This window comes from Rhinatrema bivittatum, chromosome 13 (genome assembly GCF_901001135.1).
Source record: "Rhinatrema bivittatum chromosome 13, aRhiBiv1.1, whole genome shotgun sequence".
NCBI lineage: Eukaryota > Metazoa > Chordata > Amphibia > Gymnophiona > Rhinatrematidae > Rhinatrema > Rhinatrema bivittatum.
In genome coordinates, this window is record NC_042627.1 from 7307678 (window position 1) to 7332116 (window position 24439).

General features: G+C 47.4%; 1 protein-coding gene across 2 annotated transcripts in view; it reads right to left on the minus strand.

Moving 5' to 3' along the window:
• Window positions 1–21329, minus strand: part of FTSJ3 (FtsJ RNA 2'-O-methyltransferase 3) — a 32424-nt gene extending 11095 nt beyond the window's left edge. Inside the window, exons 1-17 of one of the 2 annotated variants that reach the window (XM_029575204.1) lie at window positions 21187–21329; window positions 18715–18850; window positions 17212–17317; window positions 12741–12787; window positions 12246–12325; window positions 11984–12083; window positions 11617–11811; window positions 8976–9091; window positions 8472–8576; window positions 5745–5845; window positions 5576–5662; window positions 4679–4837; window positions 4378–4513; window positions 4053–4264; window positions 2986–3100; window positions 2807–2900; window positions 2329–2542 (exon numbers count right to left, since the gene is read on the minus strand). In XM_029575204.1, coding sequence (XP_029431064.1) covers window positions 2329–2542; window positions 2807–2900; window positions 2986–3100; window positions 4053–4264; window positions 4378–4513; window positions 4679–4837; window positions 5576–5662; window positions 5745–5845; window positions 8472–8576; window positions 8976–9091; window positions 11617–11811; window positions 11984–12083; window positions 12246–12325; window positions 12741–12787; window positions 17212–17317; window positions 18715–18781 — 1934 coding nt within the window. In that variant the 5' untranslated portion in view covers window positions 18782–18850; window positions 21187–21329. The remainder of the gene's footprint in view (window positions 1–2328; window positions 2543–2806; window positions 2901–2985; window positions 3101–4052; window positions 4265–4377; window positions 4514–4678; window positions 4838–5575; window positions 5663–5744; window positions 5846–8471; window positions 8577–8975; window positions 9092–11616; window positions 11812–11983; window positions 12084–12245; window positions 12326–12740; window positions 12788–17211; window positions 17318–18714; window positions 18851–21186) is intronic. The other variant, XM_029575205.1, reaches the window with a different exon arrangement.
• Window positions 21330–24439: the final 3110 nt, after the last annotated feature.

The window sequence follows — 24439 nt, forward strand, 5'->3', positions numbered from 1 at the left end:
AATGTGCAGGAGATGGTGCTTCTGATTAAGGATCATCTATTCACTCTACAGTCATTAACAGCAGCAGTGGGGGACTCCAGCTCGATGCCAATTCTTTCCTTACAAGTATCCATTCTTCAAAAGATACCCCTTTCCACTCCTCAACATCAAGCAACTCCCACTCCGCAGCAGCAGCAGCTGACTACTAGGGAAGAGTTTCCCAACCAGTGTGCCTTCTGACCTGATCAGAGATGCCCATGGAAAAAAGTCACCACTGACTGATGCTCAGATACAGACCAGCACCTGGGCTCTCCTCTCAGCACTTCACAGCATGAAGAATCTTCAATGGTGACTCAACATTGCAGGAGCTCCTTTCTGGGAACATGTATAATCATGCATGCCTCTTCTTCCTAACAGTATGTACTCCAGAGTGTGATAATTAACGGGCAGCTCGCAGGCCATAGATAGCTCAATTCTCATAGAACCTCCCTTTAAGGCTCTCAAGTTGGTGGACTTGAAAGTCTTCACCTGGAAGATATTTCTTATGGTCGTCACTTCAGCACAAAGAGTAAGTGAACGACAGGCTCTGCTTTCATATTCTCCCTACCTGCAGTTTTTCACAATATAGAGTTGTTCTGTGGATTCACCCCAAGTTCCTTCTGAAAGTGGTATGAGTGTTCCATATAAATCAAGCTATTGTGCTGACAACATTCCTTCCAAGACTGTACGCACACAAAGGAGAACAGGCTCTTTGCTCAATGGACTGTAGGACAGTCCTTGTGTCTTATCTAAAGAGCACTCAAGCGTTCCCAACTGTTCACTTCCTTTGATCCCAATAGATTGAGAGGGCAGCTGCCAACTTAACTCTGTGAAATTGGTTAGCGGACTGTACAGGGCGCTGCTATGCTTTGGTTGGCTTACAGACTCATCAAGTGAGAGCCATGGTGACCTCAGTGGTTAATCTTAGGATCACTTCCATTGAAGATATTTGCAAAGCTCCTACTAGGTCTGTTCACATCCCACTACTGTCTGGACAGCATATCCTGCAGAGACAGTAACTTCTGTGCAGCCTATCCACGCAGTGGTCCACTCGCCACGGAGAAGCTGGGTCATCTCTTCAGTAGTTGCTCCACAAGGCAACCCACAGCCTGGCACTCCCAACATGTTATGGCTAACTCATGCCTGCTTGTTGCTTACCTTATATAAACAGGGTTTTCAGAGATGGCAGGATGAATTAGGCATGCTTAATAGCTGCCTGCTTCCCTGCAGAGTTGGCTATCTTGCTAAAGCTTTAAGCTCTGGAAGAAACTTGGTGCTCACGAGCCAGCGTGCGCATGGGAACTCCTGTGCATGCTCAGCATCTCTAGTGCACACTCAGCTGTCGGATGACATCACCCACACATTATAGCTAAGTCATGCTGCCGTCTATGAAGAGTAAACTTGTTTCACTGTGCTATTCCCAACAAAGAAATGTGCAACCTGAAGCTCTGACTGGGCAAGCTGCAGTCTGTTCTGAAGATTTGCTTGTGTGAGCGAGGACTCCCCCTTTTCTGTAAGCAGCTCTCAGAAAAGCCCATAGCCCCAGTCTCTCCAGACCCAGCAGCACACATTGCCTTCTACCTACTACTTCGGAAGAAATATTCTGAGGAGGACTTAGTACAGCTGTAACAGTTCTTCTTACTTCCATTTCCTCTGACAGGTAAGTCCTATGCTTTTAACACATATTTTAGGATGTTAAAGAAGTGAGCCTGGCTTCATATATCAAGCTGAATTGGGCTTTAGCTATCTGAGTAGCTGAACAGTGCCACATGCAGTAAAGACAATAGAGAGAGCCAAAGCATATCAAGAACAATTTAAGTCCAGGGTGGTTAGCTCTACTTATGTGTCCTTGCAAAATATTTTGAAAGTACAGAAAGCATCACATTGCATTTTTAAGTATCTAAGCAGATGCATGGGAACACACAAGCTCATGTACGTGCGTTCAGACATCTGTAAGCAGGCGCATACTGACCTGCATGCATCCTCTCGTGCACTGCTTCACAGAGATTCCCATACACACCCACACGCAATGCCCATGTACGTGCGTTCAGACATCTGTAAGCAGGCGCATTCTGACCTGCATGCATCCTCTCGTGCACTGCTTCATAGAGATTCCCATACACACCCACACGCAATGCCCGTGTACGTGCGTTCAGACATCTGTGAGCACACTGATACAGGCACATACTGACCTGCATGCATCCTCTCGTGCACCTGCGCACTGCTTCATAGAGATTCCCATACACACCCACACGCGATGCCCGTGTGCCAGCACAATCGCTCCAGCCAGGGGAGAACTGAATTGCTCACCTCTCATCCTCACTGCTTTCACCTTCCGAGCTGGAGACAGGCTCTGGGGCCAAGATCCCATCACTTCCCACCACTGCTTGGTGAACTTTAACCACATGCACCGCTGTGTTCTCCTCATCCAACTTCTCTGCCACATGGTGCGTCTTGTGTTTCCTTCCCTTCTTTTCAAAAGGGGTCAATTTTTCTTCTCCTTTATGGCCTCTTCCTTCATCCTCTGAGAAATGAAAAAATGTATATCAGGGAATCATCATCATCATCATCTTCCAACAAACCCATCCCCCCCTCCCCCTCCCCTCTTCACCTCGTGTCCTCTATGTACAATGCGCCCCTGCCACTCACTCCCCCCTTGCATTTCCTGTGCTTTCTCCATCTCCCTCCTTGCATGCTCTGCCTCTCTCTCTCTCTCCCAGAGCCCTTCCCCTCTCCGTCTCTCTCAGTCTCACGTCCCGAGTGGGAGGGCAGGCAATCGCCGCGTTACCTGATACAGCCCCTCCTTTCTTGTTCTGCAGTGTCTTGGACTGCTTAATCTCGAGTTTCTCATCAGCATCTTCCCCTATGCCAGCAAAAATATCCTGAAAACGTACGAGGGCAGTGTGTCATCAGCTCATCTGTGCAAGGGCCAGAGCTCTCAAGAACGGGAGAGATTGTAATCCTCACCTTCCCAAACCACAGGCTGGTCTCCCGTTCCTGCCTGGTTAACTTTTCCTCCAAGGGTACAAGCAGGGGATTTTCCTCCTCGTCACTGGGTGCAGCATCCGTAGAGAAAGTCACTCTGTCAAACAGAATCCAGAGAGACGGGATCAGGATGCAAAGCAAGGGGCAACTGCAGTGCCTGATTCACTGGCCACTGGCCAGCGGAGCTCTGAACTGTTGAAAGGCTACCAAAGGGTTGAGAAGTAACGTCTGAAGAAGCAGTCGGTTTCATCCGTAAGGCAGAAACTGTCACAACACTTCCAGTAAACCAACTAAACACTGCAGTTTGAGAACGACACCCATCAAGCACATGGTCAAATCTCAGAAAGCGCCAGAACGGATGCTTCACAGCCTGCACAGGAAAAAAAATGTGCTAAACACAGAGAAATGCGGATTCTAGAAACAGCTGCAGATCTCGTTGCTGGGAACCTGCACAACAACATTAGTGCCTGCATGCAGCGACACGGCTCATCCACTAGAAACCGTGCAAACACGATAAGATCCCCGTGGCAGAAAAGCACTGGAAACACGAGCCTGAGAGAATGAAGTTGTGACCACCTCGGACACTCCTAGTCCAGCAGATAAAAAGCTTGAGGCAAGAAAACTGGACCTTGCGGTAAAGGAAAAAAATGCTAGAATAGTGATGCTCACAGAAGCGATTACTCAATATAACATACGGAGAGAGAGAAGATTTCAACGTATCAAGAAATGCACTCAGAGATCAAGAAAATACTGCAGAAATGGAAATAATCCCAGTTGTAGCGGGTGCCACTGGCCTGATTAAAAAGCACTTGAGCTGTTCATATTACATCCAGCGAACTCCACAAGGAAGCTGTTTTTGGCATAATGCAAGTATTAAAAAAAGCACTAGCAGTACATTTGAGAGCTGGAGATCATGCCCAGTGTATCCTGGCTTACAAGAGAGGCTCATTCCCGTCAGAACAAACATCCCTTGTGAGACGTCATAGGGACAACAGCACCACTCCCCTCACCCCCCAATCACAGCACTGCCCCCCTCCTTAATCTCTCACTTTTTTGAGGAAAGCGTCTTCTTTCCCTTCTCCAGCTTCTCCTCGTGCCCTCGAATCTCCTCCAGATCTTCTTCGTCCAGGTCGCTGGCAAGAGAGACCTCATCCTCGCCAGCATCCTCGTCGGAAAGGTACATGTCCCCGCCGCCCTGCGCTTGCTCTTCTAAGGCAGCATCCGCGGAGCTCATGTCACCCCTTACTATCTCGTTCAGGAGCTAAGGGCAAAAAAACACCGTTACACCCCCCCCCCGTTACTCCAGCACTGAGACCCTCATACAGCCCTGCCGGTGCACCTCATGGAGGTCACTGGGAAACCAAAACCACTAACCTTGGTTTTGCCGATGGTCTTTAACGAGAACATGCCTGTCTCGCCCTCGTCTGCGATGGACACACCCGGGAGGTCCATCTTCAGCTCAATGCGTTCACGCTGCCGCCTGTTCTCCTTCAGGATCTTTTTCTTCTTCCTGGTGAAAAACGGAGACCACAAAACAGTGAAACCGCAGCCCAGGGGAGCCCCTCCTGAGCAGCAGCAACTCAGACCGAGCGCTGCGCTCAGCTGGCGGTTTAGAAACTTGTGTATTCCTCAAATACAAAAAAAAACCCCCACGGAACGTTTTACAAAATGTCACCTTTTCAGCTCTGCCACCTCCTCGGCCTTCAGCTCCGTCAGTTTCCGCTCCAGTTCCGCCTCCTCCTCCTCCTCCTCTGCCTGGGGCTGTGAGCCAGCCTTCAGCGACTCCTCCTGCTGCTGCTCCTCCGCATCCTCCTCCTCCTCACCAGAGCTCAAACTGTAAGAAACGACAGAAAGGAATATACCCACCAGCCACATTTTCCGCATCTTTACTGCATATTAAATAATAAAATTTTTCTTTTTTTACAAAATAAAAATAGTTTCCCACTCTCGCTTGTGTACCTTATAATTTCTTTTTCTTTTACGTAAGGAAAGGGATCTCAGCTATTGGCGCAGGAGGTAGAAGGGTGGAGGAAGAGGAAGGCTCAGGGACAGAAAAGGGCAGAGAGTTTCTCTCTCTCTCATCCCGGCACCTCCTCGCTTCTTCCCAGCAGATCCCCCCAAGCCCCTCTCCTCTCTCTCTCCGCTACTAACAGCTTCCCCCACACTGATCCGGGCCGGCAGAAGGCAGAGGAGAGCAGCAGAGCCTTCAGCCGCTTCCGCCTCCTCCTCCCCTGCAGCCTGGGATGCGACTTTGTGCTTTCACCCGCATGGGTCACCGGACTGCTACCACGGTTCAGAGCGTGAACTGGGCCCCAGCGGCAGAGCGAAAGGGCATGGCCCATGGCCCTCCATTTCCCTCCGCCTGGGAAAGGTGCTGTGTGTGCCCGGCCTGATCTGACTTCCGCTCCTGCGAATCCACGGGGACCCTGCAATTCGATAGCAAAGGTACAGCTTGGAAAACGGAGGCCCGGGGAGATAAAAGGACTTACCCGGGGGTCTCACACACACAATCAGTGGCAGCCGTGGACTCATAACTCACCCCTCCCCCGCAAGTCTCAGAGCGCCCGCTAACCTGATGTCCGCATCCAGTTCCTGTGCCTGGTCTTTCAATTTCCTCGCCAGATACCGGCGCAGCTTCGACCTCCAGCTCAGGAGTGATCTAAAACAGGAAAAGCAGTGAAATGGGCGATGTCCTGCAGTGCCCTGACCCGCAAGCACCGTATCAGCTGCTTCTCCCGCACCTCAGTTCCTTGCGTCCGAGCACTTTGATGTCCTTGCAGCACTCCCGAATGTCATCTGTTGTTGCCGAGTGTCGCTCCAGCTCTGGATTGTCCATCGTGATCTGGCAAAAAAAAAAAAAAAAGGAGACCTCAGCTCCCATTATAAAAACGTCAAAAGCACAGACAGTAATTAAAAGGAAACAGCAGGGATAAAAACCGACAATCTGCAGTCATTGCTCCAAGTTCCACACGCTCAGGAGAGCAGGTCGATGGGTGGGAGGTCCCAGCGGCGCACAAGTCATGAGGGACCGCCCTCTCAGTTTCTGCTCTGACTCCATCTGCTGCAAGGGGGACATAACCCACGGTCTGGACTGATCCGGGTACTTACAGGGAACTATTATGAGTTGATAAGCTTTGGCTAACAACCCCCGCTCAGGTGGTGGTACGGGACTCCCTCCTAAGGCTGTAACGATTGGAAGCCATCATCCTGGTGCCACAGGAAGAACAGGATCGAGGAAGGTATTCTGTGTACTTTGTGGTCCTCAAGGAGGAAGGCTTCTTTTGACCCATTCTAGATCTGCAAATAGGTCAATGTGGCCTTGTGGGTGCCACATTTTCGGATGGAGACGCTGCGGACAGTGATTGTGCAGTACACAAAGGGGAGTTTCTTGCCTCCTTGGATCTAACAGAGGCATATCTTCTACATTCCCATCCAAGCATTTTCAATTTCGAGCTCTTCCCTTCAGGCTGGTTACCGCGCCAAGAACAGTCACAAAGGTGATGATGGTGGTAGTAGCGGCCCTCAGATGGGAAGGGATACTAGTACATCCGTACCTGGACAATTGGCTATTCCGGCAAGGTCGGAGGTGGAGTGCCACCGTTCCACTCGGCTAGTGATAGAGTAAGGTCCCTGGCTGGGTGATAAACCTAGCGAAGAGCCATCCAGTCGCTGGATTATCTAGGAGGGTGGTTCGACACCAGTTAGACAGGGATTTTCTTACCCCAAAGAGGGTGGTAAGTTGCAGTCGCAAGTGGTTCGCCTGCAGGATCTCCTAAGCTGAAAGGAGCTGTCCAGCACAAATCAGCTTTCTGAACAAGGAGGGAATCCCCTGAAAAGAAAAAGGAGGAATGGCTGTAAGCCGCACAGCCGGCCTCATGAGGGGAGGGATCTGGACCACCAGATGTACACCCCACAGTACCAAATTGGACCTTAACTGGTCCACCTCAACCGAAGAAGAAAAGGTTCCACCAGGAACCCGTTTCCCTGGGAGGAAGGCTCCCTCAATAACAGAAAAAAAATCAAAAAGCAAGGGTAAAGAAAAAAGCCTGCAGGTATATGCACCCACCATCTGCTGGAGACAGAGAAACACTGAGCTACTGCAGGTGGCACCAGGGCTTTTCAAGCAGTGTCAGCAAAGCGTTTCTCTGGCTCCATCTGCTGGCAGGGATGAATAAACCCAGGAGTCTGGACTGATCCGGGTACGTACAGCGAACACATGATCTCCCTCAAAATGGTGTTCCTGATGGTGATTTGTTCGGCGATACGAATTTCGGAGCTTCAAGCTTTGTCATGCAGAGATTCTTTTTTGCGGCTTTCCAATGATGGAGTTTCATTGCGGGCTGTGCCTTCCTTGTTGCCCAAAGTCTTGTCGGCATTTCATCTTAGCCAGATGGTGGAATTGCTGGGCTTTCCGCGCCTGACTTCCGATTCTCCCCTTGCAAGGGAGCCTCTCCTTTTGGACATGCGTTGGGTTCTACTCTGGTATCTCAAGGTGACAAATGACATTCGGAGGTTGGACCATCTCTTTGATTTATTCAGTGGACTGAAGAAGGGTTGGAAAGCGGCTAAGAGCACGATCGCAAGGTGGCTGAAGGATGCAATTGTTTCGGCCTGTATTTGTAATGGGCAGTCGATCCCCGAGGGATTGCGGGCGCATTCTACTAGGGTGCAGGCAGCCTCCAGCGTGGAGTGTCAATTGGTTTCTACGCAGGAGATTTGTCGCACAGCGATTTGGTCCTCTTTGCACAATTTCACTAAACATAACCGTTTGGACGTCAGGGACCCAGAGGAGGCCTCATTTGCTGAAGGGGTACTGTGTGCGGGTCTTTCGGGTTCCCACCCAGTGTAGAGGGGCTTGGGTACATCCCCCACTTGTCTGGACTGATCTGGGTTATGAACAGGAAAATCAGTTCTTACCTGCGAATTTTCATTCCTGGAATACCCCAGATGAATCCAGACTCCCGTCCCCTTATTATAAGGAAAGATTTTCCTGCTTCTGGATGGTGCCAGTGATGCAGAATTTGAGTAAGATTGTGCAGAGTTTAAACAAACTGGAGACTCGAAGTTTTTTCATTAATCTAAGTTGAGGGATTCCAACTTATTCTTCAGCTCGCTCTAGAGAGAAATCCCTGGAGTTTGGGAAGTAGGCATTGTGGCTTGGGTACAGGTCAGTACTGAGGGACTGCAGGCGGCACTCTCGGTTAGGAGGCAGTGCCTCAAAGTTTTTATTCTCTGCCTCCATCTGCTGGTAGGGATGCATAACCCTCTTGTCTGGACTGACCTGGGGTATGAACAGGAATGAAAATTAGCTGGTAAGAACCAATTTTCCTTTCTTATGTTGTGTTTTAGCAGCATGCCAGGTAAAGTCACCTGACTGGGACCTCCTCCATCTCCCGCACTCCATTCGTGGCTCTTGGGGTTGTGCTCCCTCTCTTACGCCGTCCATGAGTCTTAGCACTGTGACTCACCTCATTCGCCTTGGACAGGAAATCGACAGGGTTCTGGGCCTTCAGGAACTCCATGAGTGTAAACCGATGGTACAGGGTCAGGTCTCCCTCTGTGTATCCTTCCGCCTGAGGTAGGGAATGAGAGACAAATTGGAAAAAGTGAAGTCACCATTAAATGCTTTGAAAAGCTGCAACTATCCAGAGAGATGAAGGAAACCAAGGAAATAATTGAATTATCTTATATCAAATCAATTCCTGGTTTAGGATTTTCTGGAGATCCATGAAGACACATCTTCATGGATCTCCAGAAACATGGACGCAGATCCCCAGACACGCTCCCAACTAATACCCAGACACACAGGATCCACATCCTCACACACACACCCCCCACCCCAACACTGATCCCAAAACACATGCAACCGAGTCCCTGAACATATAAATACACAGATTTCCATTAAAACCCCTGCAAACACACACCCAACCCACCCCTGGCTGGGGGGATCCCAAACCCCCCCACTCATTCACCTTTGGCTTTTTGCTGGTCACCAGGTCCTTTACAGTCTTGGCCTGAACTTCCACTTCCTTAAATGCAAATTTAGGGTCAAAAAATTTGCTGTCAAATTTGTCAGGTGCCAGGTATCCTAGAGAGAAGAGAATAGTTTTGTGTTTACGCTGTCCAAGACCTACCCATCACTCAAGGAAAATCATGGGACCCAGGGCAAGAGACTCACTCTTTTTTTTTGCCTCCTCACCACCTCTGCCAGCCCTCGGTCTCTGCACCCATGGGAGCAGGGTCAGAGGTTACCTCCCATACACTAGATGCGATTGGTTCATGACATTTTACATGACCCCATTCCAAGTGATGTAACTTAGGACACTGTTCTGAACATGGGTGGTCCTAGGCAGCTGCCAAAACAACTTAATTACAGCACAAAATTCAAATCTGCTACTGATTCAGGGTAAGCGCATTGCAGAAATTACTTTCCTGATAACTTAGTTTTCCTTACTGTAGACAGATGGACTCAGGACCAGTGGGTTACGTGCTCTTCTGCTAGCAGATTTCAAAGCTGACGTCACCCTAGATATACCCCTGCAGTGACCTCAGCATCCTCCTCAAAAAGCCATTGTGGATATAAATCTTGCATAAACAACTTGATTAAAACTGATTAAACTTGATTAAACTGATTTCAAAAACTGGAGCCCACCAGTGCACTCAACCAAGTTAACGCCGACACCAGACTAACTGCGGGTGTCCTGAACTGGGGGGTAGGCAACAGCTTACCCGTATTTATTTAATCTCGAGTTTCGCTTTCCAAGGTCCCCTTTCTCTGGGGGCAGCCGTGGGCGGGATGCCGAGTCCATATGTCTACACTAAGGAAAACGAAATTATCAGGTAAGTAATTTCTCCATTTCCTAGCCTGTAGCCAGATGGACTCAGGACCAGTAGGATATAGAAAAGCTACTCCTGGACAGGGCGGGAGACTGCCCATGGCTCACTTAGCACTGCCCTTGTGAAGGCTGCGTCTTCTCGGGCCTGGACGTCCAGGTGATAGAACTTGGAGAAGGTGTGTAGGGAGGACCACGTCGCCACTCGACAGATCTTGGCGGGCGACAGTAATTTGGTTTCTGCCCAGGATACTGCCTGGGCCCTAGTAGAATGAGCCTTAACCTGTAGGGGTAAGGGCTTTCCTGCCTCCATGAAGTCTGCCTTGATTACTTCCTTGATCAAGCAAGCTATGGTCGCTCATAAGGTCGCTTTGCTTTGATTCTTCCCGCTGTGGAGGACAAACAGGCGATCCATTTTGCGCACCTATTCCGATTGTTCCAGGTATATTATCAGGAGTCTGTCGACATTTAGATGGCCAAGAAGGCGGCAGTCTTCCGAGTCCTTATGTTCCTCCGGAGATGGTAGGGAGATGGCTTGGTTCAAGTGAAACTCGGAGACCACTTTCGGTAGGAAGGAGGGGACTGTGCGAAGTTGTATTTTTCCAGGGGTGAACCTAAGGAACGGTTCCCGACAGGATAGCGCCTGCAGCTCGGAGATGCGACGGGATGAACTTATTGCCACCAGGAATACCATCTTCAAAGTTAAGAGGCATAGTGACAGACTGTGCATTGGTCTGAAGGAAGCCCCTGCTAGAAAGTCCAGTACCAGATTGAGGTTCCATAGGGGCACCGGCCACCTTAGGGGTGGTCGAAGTTGCTTAACCCCTTTTAGGAAACAGGCCAAGTCCAGATGAGCTGATAGACTGATTCCGTTCACTTCAGCTCTGAAGCAGGAGAGGGCTGCTACTTGAACCTTGAGGGAGTTGAGTGATAACCCTTTCTTCATACCATCCCTTAGAAATTCCAGAATCATGGGAATCTTGGTCGTCCATGAGGATTCCCGCGGTCCTCGCACCAGGCTTCAAATATTCTCCTTAGGTATCACCGCAGGAGAGCAGGGCTCGATCTTCTTTAAGGTAAATTTTGTCTTCCTTGCCGTAATTTCCTAACACTGTGCCAGTGTGTGGAATGGCGTCCACATCTGCTAGGAGACGGAGAGATACTGAGGAGCTGAGGTCACTGCAGGGGTATAACTAGGGTGACGTCAGCTTTGAAATCTGACTCAGTCTCCCATCTGCTAGCAGAAGAGCACATAACCCACTGGTCCTGAGTCCATCTGGCTACACGCTAGGAAAGCCTTCTTTACCTTTATAAAAGCAGTTTGGATTAAAACATGGCTAGCAGTTACAACAAAAGAATAATTTCTCCAGATACTTCCTGTGACCTCTGCAGCATTGACCAAAGAACCTCTCCAGATCCCACATGCTAACCCTGATCATGACAACAGGTGACCCAGTGCCCCGCCCCTGCAGATACGCCCTCTGCTCGCCACAGCAGTCTGCAGAGGTCCAATCAGTCCCTTCACAGGCAAGACCTATCTCCACTGGATACTTCAGAAGAGACAATCTTAGGTGACTAAAAGATTTAACAACAATTTAAATAAATACTAATTTCCAGTAAGAATGACTGGGTTAAGGAACTGGATGCTGAAGGTGCGAGCGGCATTGCTGTTTTTGGATACGAAGTCGTGATGGATTGTTTTCAAGGCACTCTTTGGGTCTAAACCCTTTAAGGTTGTGTCTCTCCCCAATTCCCCCCACTCCCTACTGCTAGGACTCACCCTGGCAGACAATAAAGATCTCAGCAGACTCGTTCCTTGAAGCCTGTGGTTTTGTGGCTTGCACTTTGCGAAAGAACTGCTGGAAGATCCATAGGAGGGGCTGGTAATCGCGAGAGCGGAAGACCTTGGTGATGAACCAGCCACCCTTGGCGAGGACCTCACAAGCAAGCTTCAGTGCCATGAGCGTGAGGTGAGCTATGAACAGAGGAGAACAGAGAGAGAGAGAGAGAGAGAGTTAATACAACCCCAGTGGCAGGAATGCCAGCATTCTCAGATCTCTGTTCACACCTGCAGGAAGAGGATGGTGACACAGGAAGGAGAAGAGGAAGAATGGGGACCGACACAGAGAATGAGAGTGAGCTTTCACCCTGTGAGTAGGCATCGTGCACCCAGCTGGCTCCCACGTTAGGAGCCCCATCGTTCAGCACCACGTCCACCTTCCACGTCTGCAGCTCCTTCCGCAGTGCCTGTGTTGGGTCAAACAAAAAGCAAGTCAGATGCCAATTCCATGGCCCCCTACTCTCCAGCAGGGCCCGTGCCCCCCCCCCATGTTCCACAAGTCCAGACTAAATTACTTCAAGGTGCGAAGCTCCCACGATGTCATTCTGAGGACTCCAGCCACTTCTTACCTGGCGACATTTCTCCGTTGTGATGTCCTCCTGCAGGGTCACCACGCTAGGGATTGGTTTAATTGCCACCAAATCCACGCCTACAAATAAAGAAGCCACCGTAAGAACCAAAGAGAGGTCCCGCACAGTCCCAGCCCCTCCTGCCTGTCTGTATTCCCTGGCTATTTCCCTCCCTCTATCTCCTGGGGCCCGCTGCTCTCACAGGGCGTTATATTTTCACCTTGCTGTAATGCATTTCACACACTTTGGTGCCAGTCAAAATTATTTAGGGGCCAGGGAGCAAGGAAGAGCCAATTTTTAAAAAATTTTTTTTAGATACCAGGGAAAAATATTCTTCTTACTTTTTCACATTTTTTATTGCTGTGTTTGGATTCTTTTTATTTTGCTCATTTATTTTTGAAGATTAAAAGAAATATATATATATATATATATATATATATACATATTTATTTATTTTATTTGTATGTTTTGCTTTTCTAAATTGTAGGCACTTACCAATAATCAGACTGGAGACAGGCATAAACTTAGATGCAACTTGCAGCCTAAAAGCAAACAAAATATTTAAAAGCAAATCTGAAATGCATTAGTCAGGGCTCACAAGTCAGGTTTCTGTCACTGGAAGTGCGACAGACAGCATTCGGCGCAGACTTCTACTACTGTGCGTCACCAGAAACCAGAGGCGGGCAATTCCGGGCTTCAAACCGGCCAGTTTTTAGGCTATCCCTAATGAATATGCACGAAACAGTGTGCGTGCACATCTCCTTCATGCACATTCATTAGGGATAGTCCGAAAACCAACCTGTTTGCAGCCCTCGAGGGCAGAAGGTGCCCACCCCGGCCATAAACTCCACTCAGTCTCTGATCACTGACCTCCCCTCCTCTGGTATCCGTCCCAAGCATGCGTTGCTGTTTTTATTTCTCTACCTCTGCCGGAAGGTGACAGAAATAGAAACAGCTGTTTAAAATCATTTTTAGATGTTAATGTTTGTAGATGGGGGTGGTGTATTCAAAGTTATGTAAATTGTATTTAATCTTTACGGAATTTATAAGATGATATCTTGTATAGGAGGAAAATACAAGAATAAAGAACAGTTCTCCCTGCAAAATGCTGTGGCCCTGGGTTGAATTTTGAAGTACAGAATTGTATCCACCATCCCACATATCGTGATACAGATTGTGGACGCTCCCCTTAAGGAGCTTTGCGTTGGGTGGCAGTGCTTTTTTTTTTTTTACATGTCTTATGTGTGCGAGTGTGAATGAGATTTATTGATTTGTCGGATACATTTATCAAAAAGCTATGTACTTATAGATATTTGATATTTTGATTTTTTTTCATAAATAATACACACGCACACATATAGTTATTTCATTCTATGGTTTAATTAATTAAAAGGCAATTCCAGGCATTTGCCATCCTCTGTGAAGAAATGCATCTTTGGAGCCGCTCTCCTTCCAGCTTCATGCCTTGATCCCATGACCTCGAGTTCCTTCACAACCCTCATTTACTTTACTAAACCCTGCCAAATGATGGCTCCATCATATCCGCCCCTCCATTTACCAGTCTTTTTTTTCTCTAGATGCTAGAGAGAGCACCTTGTAAGTCATGCTCGCTCTGGACCGTTTTAGTAGCCCTTCTCCGATTTGCATCCGTCCTCTCAATGTTTTCACAAAGCTATGCCCCCCCCCCAGATGCGAACCCCATACCCTGGATGTGGTCTCACCCATTACCTACACAGGGAGCATCCTGCCACTGTTTCTTGCTGGCCACACCTCTACTGACGCAGCTGAGCATAACTCTGGTTGTCCACTGTGTTTAAATCACTCTGACGGGCAAACTTCAAGGTGTCTGAGATGATTCCTCCTAGATCTATTCCATGTTTGGGTATTTCCAGCTCCTTCCCTCCCGACTGATTTATTTATTTAAAAAGCTTAGTTCCTAGAGATGTTCAAGGCGGAGCACAAGGGTCACTAAAGCACTAAAATGTCACACCTGAATAGAGGGAAACCTAGCTCTCTCTCTTGTGGTATCTTTCTTACAAAGCTATAAAAGCTTATTCTTTTCCCACAGTTGCTCCAGCTGTCTAAATTTCATTGCCTGTCCCTGGAACCTATGGCTGAACTGCAGGCAAGCTAATCTGTCCGCTCGCGCTTCCAGGCGGTTTACGTTCCAGCTCACCTCTTTCTCAATCCATCGCCCCTGGATTGTCAATTCCTGACAGTGAGCTCAACGTCGACTGAAGAAGCGTGGAGCCTTGGAGTTCCAGAATGCTGCCATCAGGTCCATGCTTGGCGAGGACTACTTTTCACATATGAGATGAAACGCCTGCTCGGAAAGTTCCCACTCCCCGGGATCTAGACTATGGCGACTGAAAAAGTATGCTTGAACGTTGTCGAGCTCGGCAATGTGAGACGCTGCAATGCGAAGGAGATGTTGTTCCGCCCATGCTATCAACAGCTGAGCCTCGAACGCAACCGGATGGCTCTTGGTTCCCCCCTGGCGGTTGATATAAGCCACTGTCGTTGCATTGTCAGAAAGGATTCTGACTTCCCCTGAAGAAGCGCTAGAAAGGCCTATATGGTTAGCCTCACCGCTCTGGTCTCCAAACGATTGATCTGGCGACCATTGCCCCTGAACAGACCTGTCGAGACAAACTACCCCCCAGCCGGACAGACTGGCATCCGTCATGACTACTGTCCAAACTGGAGCCTCTAGGTCCACTCCACGACGCAAATTCTGCGATAGGAGCCACCAATCGAGACTGGAACGAGCAGAGTCTGTAAGAAGAAGGGGAAGATGACATTTTTCCGACACCGGATTCCAGCGGGAGAGCAATGCTGACTGAAGTGGTCTCAAATGAGCAAATGCCCACGGAGCTAAGTCCAAAGTGGAGGCCACGGAGCCAAGAACCTGTAGATAATGCCAGGCTTTGGGAGGAGACTTGGACAACAAGACACGAATCTGACACTGTATTTTGATGATCCATTGTTCCGTGAGAAAAATTTTCCCCTGCTGGGTGTCGAACAGGGCTCCCAGAAACTCCAAGGACTGGGATGGTACTAAGTGGCTCTTCGCTGGGTTGACAACCCAGACTAATGACTGCAGAAGCTGAAGAACTCGAGTCACAGTCAAGCGACAGAGATGTTCCAACTTCGTTCAAATGAACCAATCGTCTAGGAAGGGATGAACAAATAATCCCTCTTTTTGGAGCTGTGCTGCTAACTACAATCATTATTTTGTTAAAGGTCCTGGGAGCCGTGGCGAGACTGAAAGGAAGAACGCAAAATTGGAAGTGGTCTCCCAGAATTGAGAACCACAGGAACTTCTGATGGTCGGACTGAATTCCTATGTGCAGATATGCCTCGGTAAGGTCAAAGAAGCTAGGAATTCACCTTTGTGAACGGATGCCAGAACTGGAAAAGTAGTGTTTTTGGTAACCGCAGAACCTGCATCAACCTTGGAATATCACTTGGTTTTCGCTGTTTTTGGGCGGTTAGCAGGCTTTTTTCTTTTTACTTTCGTTTTCTCCTCAGCTGGCTTGTTTGTGAGAATGCCGCACTATCTGGCTTGCCACGCGTGTGGAGACACGCGGGCAAGAGTCTCCCGTGCCGGCCTATGCTCCTCCTGCCTCCCCGGTGGGGGAGGGATCTTCAGCGATGATCCTAAGGTGGTCTGCCTCTTTAGGAAAGGTCAGCAAGGCCATGGATAAGCTATATCTTCTGCATGAGGATGCTTTGGACCTTTTACACCCTTCCACAGAACCTTTTTCTATGGAAATAGGCCAGTTGGTGGTAGTGAAGAAGCAGCAAGATAACAGCACAATGAGATTGCACTAATCAGAATTGTGGAAATAGCCAAGGCTGTTGTAATGCTGACCTTTGACATACTTTCAGCATTCTATTTCACGCTTCCTTCTGGGCTCAACTTATAAGAAATCATATGACTTACAAGAATGAGGTCTTATTATTTTATCTCATAAATGCTAATATCACCAACCAGCTGGAAAATGTTAAGCAAACAAACCCACTGGTTTGTAGGCATGGGGGAGGTGATGTATTTAACAGCTCAGGAACTCTGAGCTGGGTATTTACCAAATATTGCTCAATAACTGCACTGCTCCTAAAATATCTTATTCATAATAAAGATTATTCTCTTACTGGCTTGTTGGTATTCAGCGAACCCAACATCATAGATTTTGTAGACATGGATAGGCTGGAGTTGAAATCAAATATTCGTTTTATAGAATCGGAGATGGTCCAAAAAACACTGAAATCAAGAGTTTTATAAAAGCTAAATGGGGGGCTCTCTTCTTAGGCTGCCTTGATGGTTGCTGACATTACTTCCCCTGTGCATGGAATTTCTACCCATAAAGATTCCAGATTGCAGTTTGTTTCCTGCAGAATCTTTATCTTGCTTGATTCTAAGGAATCCTTGACATAACAGTGCCATGCCACTGCCACTTCTGTCTGCTCCTGTATATCTTCTCGGTTCACCTTCCTATTTTATCTTCCCTTTTATGCCTCTATTATCTCTACCATCTATCACTACTTCCCTTGTCTAGCACTGCCAATATTTTCCCTATACCTAGCTCTCACTTATTGCCCTCACCAGTCCTCCATCTACACCATCCCTCTTTCTCCCAACTCGTCTACCTGCCTTTTCTCCTCCAGCAACGTGCCTCTTTTTCATTTTTCACCCATCTCCCAGATTTTCATTCTTGTTCTCACTTCTCCCAATGCCAGCGTGTGGATAATCTTCCAGGACTCATGGCACACACTTACTGTTCAAAACTTAACTGAATGCGCAGGGAGATGCAGCTGCAGGGATCCTGCTGGACACATGGTGCTTCCTACAGGACCCACCGATGTGCCTTTACATTGAGTAGCCAGCTCACCCCTCCAGCACATATTATGTGACCCTCAGTTTGAGAACCCTGTTGCAGGAAAGATTGCCACGGGATGTACTAACCATCCACCGGGTGCTGCGCAGAGGTCCACCAAAGCCCGGGCTTTCTGCAGGAACTGGAACTTCCGGTTCAGCTGAATCAGCTTAAAGGATGAGCGAGACCGATAACCTAAAACAAAGAGTCAGTGAGACAGGAGTGCGCACACAGGTCAAATATAGAAATAAACATAAATAAAATATATAAATAAATATATTTATATTTAATAATAATAAAATAAATAAAATATAAATAGAAACAAACAAACATAAAAGGAGAGAAACTACACCTGAAGAGTCCAACAATCCCCACAACTGACTGTTTAAATTTGAAACTGACAAATAAAATTAGCTGGACCATGGTCTCAAGGTTTGATCCCAGGTCAGATCTTCTATTCCCCAGGCCCAGGATGCTGTAGAAGCAGTGCTCCCATTCCCTAGGGGAGGGTTGCAGATCCAGGGCACACAGCTGCAGGGCTTTGGAGGAAGCTGTAGTTTATGGCTTCCAGCTGAGGACTGTCACTACCCTTAACAAATGAACCTTGATGCTTTTGATGCAACTGCAACATCGCTCTCTGCTTCAAAGGAGGGAAAGAGAACATTTTACATTCAGGGACAGCCAGCACGAGCCATGACGTTTTTACAGTCCGGGGGACTGATGCTCAGACAATAAGGAAAAAAAAAATCCACAGGACTGCTTCTACGGCCAAGTCCATAAGCATAGCACGTCAAGCAGCACTGACTGATACATGGGGGTAATCTGCATGGTGCGGCAGATCCCACCATGGGAAGCTTGCTGGGCAGACTGGAAGGACTACTGGTTCTTTTCCACCATCGTTTCTATGTAAGGTGAGAGGACATATAAAATACTGGAATAAAAAATCCATGGGTAGCTGTGAATGATAGCTCAAGACAATGAAGCTTAACAGAGACTGGTTCTGATTGAGCTAGAGGCTCAAAGAAGCAGGAGGTAACTGCTGGGAGAAATAATCAATTATAGGTGGTAGTGAAGGAATTAGTCATTGTAATCAGAGTCCTATGACTTCTGTGGTCACAACTATTACCTAACTTGTCAGCTTACTGTGGTCATGGGCAGCCAGTAGTCATGATACGGAAGTGCCACTCAATCTGTGACCCACAGGGACCCAAAGATACTGGCAATACTGAAATTTAGGGAGCAATCCCATTTTACTACTGCTCACTTTTATGTATTTATTTTATTTACTTAGAATACTTATAGCCTGCCTATATATTAACACAGTCATGCTAGGCGGCTCACAAAAAAACATCTAAACATAACATAAAACAATATAAACAACTATATAAATTTAGTATTGTGAAGGAATCACATCGGTTTTAAAAACACAGGTGGCTCAAGACAACTATAACTGCTTGAGGGAATAAAGGAAGACAGACTACAACTAGCTTAGGGGTCACACCCACAGATGCTGGGCAGATGACATTCCCCACTCAGATAAAACATGGAACTAAGACCCCACGTTTGCAATTGCCGTTTGTGGCCTCACTCACCTGTTTCTTTGGCCAAATGGTAAAATTTATCCTTCCTGCTTTTTCCAACTTTTTTCTTCTTGCCCATAGCAGCAGATCAGAGACACCAGGAGAAGAAACCTCGGGGACGGAGCAGAAAAACCCAGCTGATTTCTCTCTGTGAAATCACACAACTGAGGTCAGGTTAAACTTAAAATGCAGACTCCATATCCTGAGACAGTACAGTAAGTAACCTAGGGACAGAGTTGTGTCAGCATTGCTGAAGGAAGAGGAGAACAAAACATAGGAAACTGAACATATACTGAACTTCTCTAAGCACAGACTCCTCCCACTTCCTCCCCCCACTTCGATCCTTTTCCCAGTCAGCGTAAGGGATCTCGATGCTACCATCGACCAACAACTCAACATGAAAAAACACATCAATGCCACCATAAAAGACGGTTTCTTTAAACTACAGGTTCTTAAAAAACTTAAACCCCCTGCTTCATTTCCACGACTTCTGCACTGTTCTTCAAGCAACCATCTTCAAACTAGACTACTGTAACTCCCTCCTCCACGGCCTTCCGTTCACCACCATCAAACCCCTGCAGATGCTACAAAATGCAGCAGTCAGAATTCTAACCAATACCCGCAAATCCGATCACATTACCCCTGTCCTCCAGGAGCTCCACTGGCTCCCCATCTCCTCATGCATAACCTACAAAACACTCGCTATGATACACAAAACCCTACACACTCACAACATCAACTGGCTTGAAAACTCCCTCCCTCTCCTCTGCCCGACCCACCAGATCAGCCTACAAAGGCTGCCGTTATACACCCTCCCCTAAGACCACACACCTCATTTCCACGAAACAACAAACCTTATCCATTGCAAGGCCCCACCCTTTGGAACGCCATGCCCCCCCAACGACCTTCGCTAAGAGCCATGCATACAAAAATTAAAAAAGAAACTTAAGACATGGCTTTTCAAACAGGCATCCTCTTACCCTCTGAACAGTATTTTATCTCCTAGTACACTTAGTTACTTTTTCTTGTACGGCTCTTTATCACCTTGTATATAAAAATTACTTTTCATTGTTTCTTTGGACACAGCGTTCTGTGTCCCTTGACTTCTCCTGTTCTCCCCTCCCTTGTTATTTGTAATTTTTGTTACGTTTTCTGTAAACCGATAAGATGTACCCACGAATACCGGTATATAAAAACTGTAAAATAAATAAATAGGAAACAAGCAGGGTTGGTGCAAGAGTATTTGGTGCCCTAGGTGAACCTTCAAGGTCATGCACCCACCCACACCATCGCCAACTTACCTACTGATGGCAACTTCAGTGCACCACTCCCTTCTTTGACAGTAAGCCTCATGCTGGTGGGATTTTACAGTCCCTAAAGTTTTGGCATGCTAGGCAACCACCTAGTTTACCCAGTGGAACCAATGGCCCTAGATACAAGACTTCTACCTATGAACAGAATGAGTACAGCACAGGCAGCAGCAGTGCAAGCTTCCTTCACAGGCTGCCCCACTATAGTGTAGGTGTAATACAGGCAGCAGCAGAGCCTCAGCACAGAATAGGTACAGCATGGGCAAAAACAGTGCAAGCTTCCAGAATTCGCACACTCTGCCCCATTATAGAATAGGTACAGCACAGTATCAGGGCAATCTACGCACACCCACAGCACAGGCAGTAGCAGGGCAATCTACACACACCCCCATACACACTGCTCCACCAAGGAATAGGTATAACATGGTTATGAGCAGAGCAAATTTCCCTCATACACATTCCCCACTACAGAACAGGTACAGTAAAGAGAGTAGCAGTGCTAGTTTTACCACACACTAATACTATGAAGATAATATGCCTCAACTATGCTCTGAAGAAATTACTTTCAAGGGCGAGATGAGAATTCACGCTCTGTATACACGCAGACCTTATTCTCCCTGATAATACATGCAAATGAATACAAATTGCAATGTGGATTTTCGTGCCAGTAACCAAACTACAATCCTTAAAACACATTAACAAGAGAATAGATGAGGTTTACTCCTAACAAACAAAAAGGAAAAAAAAAGCAATGCTTCATGTCTGTTGCCAAAATAGCCAGTGTTTAAATTCTGTGAAGCTATTAACCAAGCTGATAGGTCGGGGCTATTGGAGTACTCTGTTGCAACCCAGGGATATGACAAATGTGTAAATATAAACAGATTTCCCAGAGTTCTGTCAATGTAAGTATGTGTGCTATGCTATTTACACAAACATCTGTTATATATGCCTGCTCCTCACTGTGTATATCCATATGTGTGCATATACATCTATTACACAGACATGCCCTGTGCCATAATAAACTAGAGGGGCAATCAGTATTTTCTTCTGTTATTACTGCACAAGAAGCTGTCTGGATACAGGATAATCAATAAGCGGTGCAGACCTTGTTATATGTTTGCGTATAAAACCGAATTACATATATTATGTGGGTAAATGACGGCATAATCCTTACCTGCCTTTTAGTGGATCTTTCTACGCCTTACTTGCAGGCTTTAGGCGCACGTGGAAATGACGAGAGGAAGGTGAACTCATTCCTCTACTTCCTCCTTCCGTTTCGAGAGGCCACGCCTCTTCCACGTACCCAGTAGCACGCCGATGCCATGTGTAATGCGGCTTTACTTTGCCTCCACGTGCTTCTCGTTCCACGTCTGTGCGCCTGCGCAGTTCAATGAGCGGTGCTGTGTTAATCCGCTCCCTGCTTGTAGCGAGGAAGGAAGGCAAAGAACAAGGGGACACGGACTCGGGGGGGACAGACTCCCAGATTTGATGAGGCAGGGAGAGAGAGCAGCGACTTCCCCGCTTGGTGTGAGGAGAAAGGAATGATTCTGCCAAGAAGGTGGAAATGGGGCTAAAGATGAGGTGATAGGAGGTTAGCAAAGGAAGAAATATGACGGCAGGAAAAAAAAAAAGGCCCGTCTAGTCTGCCCATTCGTCAAATGTATCTGTCCTTCCAATTTCCATCACTGCCCCTGGAATCGCCTGTATCTCATTTGATTTCTTGACTTACTTCTAGCTCCAACAAATTCGATGGGAGCGCGTTATAATTAAAACGTGCTTCCTGGAGTTCAGGTACGATTTTTGCCCCCACCACTCACTGTATAAAGAAATATTTTCAAAGATTACTCCCGAGTCTATCCGCTTGCACAGCTTCTGGTTCTTCTAGAGCCTGCTTTCCGTTGAAAGATGTTGGCCTCCTCTGCAAGAAAACCTTGACATAGTTGAATTGCTCTATCATATCTCCGCTATGTCACCTTTGCTCAAGCCCGGTATAGCTGTTTAGATCTTTAAGTCTATCCTCACACTCTTTAGACCTCATTTTAATAGCCAGCCTCTCGCTCAACTCCAAGCAGTTTATATCCTTTTGATGGTGCAGTCTCCAGCATTATACACAGTGTTCCGAATAAGGGCACATGGGGACCGCTTCGGGGGTATAATCACCTCCCATTTTCAACTGCTCATTTCTTAATATATGGACAGGTGCATCCAAAACTAGTGGATTATGCACTTTTACCAGCAGATGGAGACAGAGCAAAGCTGGCATCATGATATATATACACCCCTGCCCCAACAGCCTACTAGTATTCTCTGCCTCCAGCAGCTGGTGGACCTGCATCTCCCTACTGGGCATTGCTTAAAAATAAATAAATAAATTTGTAAAGGAGATTTATTCACCCTGTTCTCCTGTGGTGATAGTTTATGGTCCCTCTTTCAGTTGAGAATTCTTTGGATCCCTCCCTCAGATGAGTGCCTTGGTCCAGTAGCTGGTTTTTCAGCCAGCATGAACTTAGCTGTTAAAAATAAAAAAAAAAAAAGAGGGAGTAGAAGGGGAAATTAAGTAGGGATTCCAACCCTCCCCTCCATACTTAGCAGACTAATCCAATGGGACTTGGGCAGGTTGAGCAGCCTTTTGGCTAGGCCCCGCTCCTAAGCTTGCATTGCTCACCAAGTGGTAGGCCATGGTGCCATTTTTTTCCTGCACGTAAGGCTGCCCTATTCAGTTGCATCTGTTCATGCTCGTGTGCGCAGCCCACACGGATGCACTTATTTACACACATTGTCTGACGCATCCTGGTGGGAGCTCAGTTTTGTGCACTTATTGAGGCACATTGGTGAGCGCCTGATTGTTGGATGCCTACATTTTGGGCACCTAGTTTTTGCAGTGTGGACACAGCTGTCGGAACTCTATCAGACACCTGGTAGGGGGTATTGACAGATGGGATTCTTTACTATAGGCACCATCAAAGTGCCTTACCTTTTGTGTTGCTTGTCATATTCAGGCATCCCAGCCTGACGTTCCCTCTAATTTCTATCAGTGCTGGTTGGAGGCTCAGCAAGAATTACCTTCATCTGATTTTACCAAGTCCGGTTCTTCTCAGCCGGATACAGAAATGGAAAAGAAAAAAAAAAAGCTGCCAGAGGCGGTGCCTGAATTTGTCTCCCCTCACTGGTTCGTCAGCAGGGGAAGATAGTTCAGTGGGCACAGGTCCAATGCCCCCTAGTTCTGCCATGGATCCCTCTACCTTTTCTTAGATATAATTATTTCAAGGACTGTAGTCCTTAGACCTGGTCAATCTTAACAGGTCAGGATCACAGGCTATAGCTTCCCACACGCCTGGTGCTGTGGGGTAAGGGTTGGAGTACCCCTAGAGCTGCTGCGGGTCTTCCCAATAGGGACCCAGATAGCATGGATGATGAAGCCAATTTTTACCCGCTGGAGGATGGGGAAATTCCTCCAGGATTAGAGCCACATAGAACAATGTTGCTTCCTTCACAGATATGAGTTACCGGCTCTGATTTCCCAGCTATTGAAGATGCTGGGAGTTCTGGAGGCTGAATCCATGTCTGAGCCAAACAAAGATCCCATTTTGATTGCTTTGGATAAAGCCTCATGTTTCTTCCCTAGTATGGAGGCCATTCAAGAATTGATTGATCTTGAATGGGGTGACCCAGAAGCTAATTTTAAAGGGGGACTAGCCTTGGAAGGACTGTACCTCCTGGAGCCAGCTGCAAGAGAGCAATTGTGCTTTCCAAATGTGGATGCACTTGTGTGTGCTATTACCAAGCCAAAGACTATCCCCATAGAAGGGGGAGCAACCTTGCAGGATGCACAGGATAAGAGAATTGAGGCTATCCTTAAGCAGGCTTTTGAAGCAATGGCAATGAATTTGCAGATAGCTTCTTCTTGTTCCCTAGTAGTTTGCACTTGTTTACTTCTCTTCTCAGGAGGTTGATGAAGCTGGTGTGAATTTTAGGGCAGTGATGGAACCAGCAGCTGCCTTTTTGGCAGGTGCGAGCTGCGACTTGGTTCACACTTCAGCCACAGGGGCGACTTCACTAATAGTGGATAGGCGTCAGCTATGGCTGAGAAATTGGTCAGCCGATACAACTGGTCAGCCGGGACACAGGCTCGGCTAGTGGAGATCCCCAAGCCTCCCAATGAAGGTGTGCCAGCCCATCCCCAGGAACAAGAGAGGGTCACCTTTCTCTCTTTTATTGGAGGTGGGTCGAGATCACATCAGACCAGAGGGTTCTGGAGGTGATAAGATATGGCTATGCACTGGAGTTTTGCAGTGTCCTTCGGGACATTTTCATGGTGTCTTCCTGCTACTCTCCGCAGAAGAGACAGGCAGTGGAGTGTACGTTGTCAAGACTCCTCAGCCTGCAGGCTGTGGTTCCAGTGTCTATGTCTCAAGAAAATGCAGGCC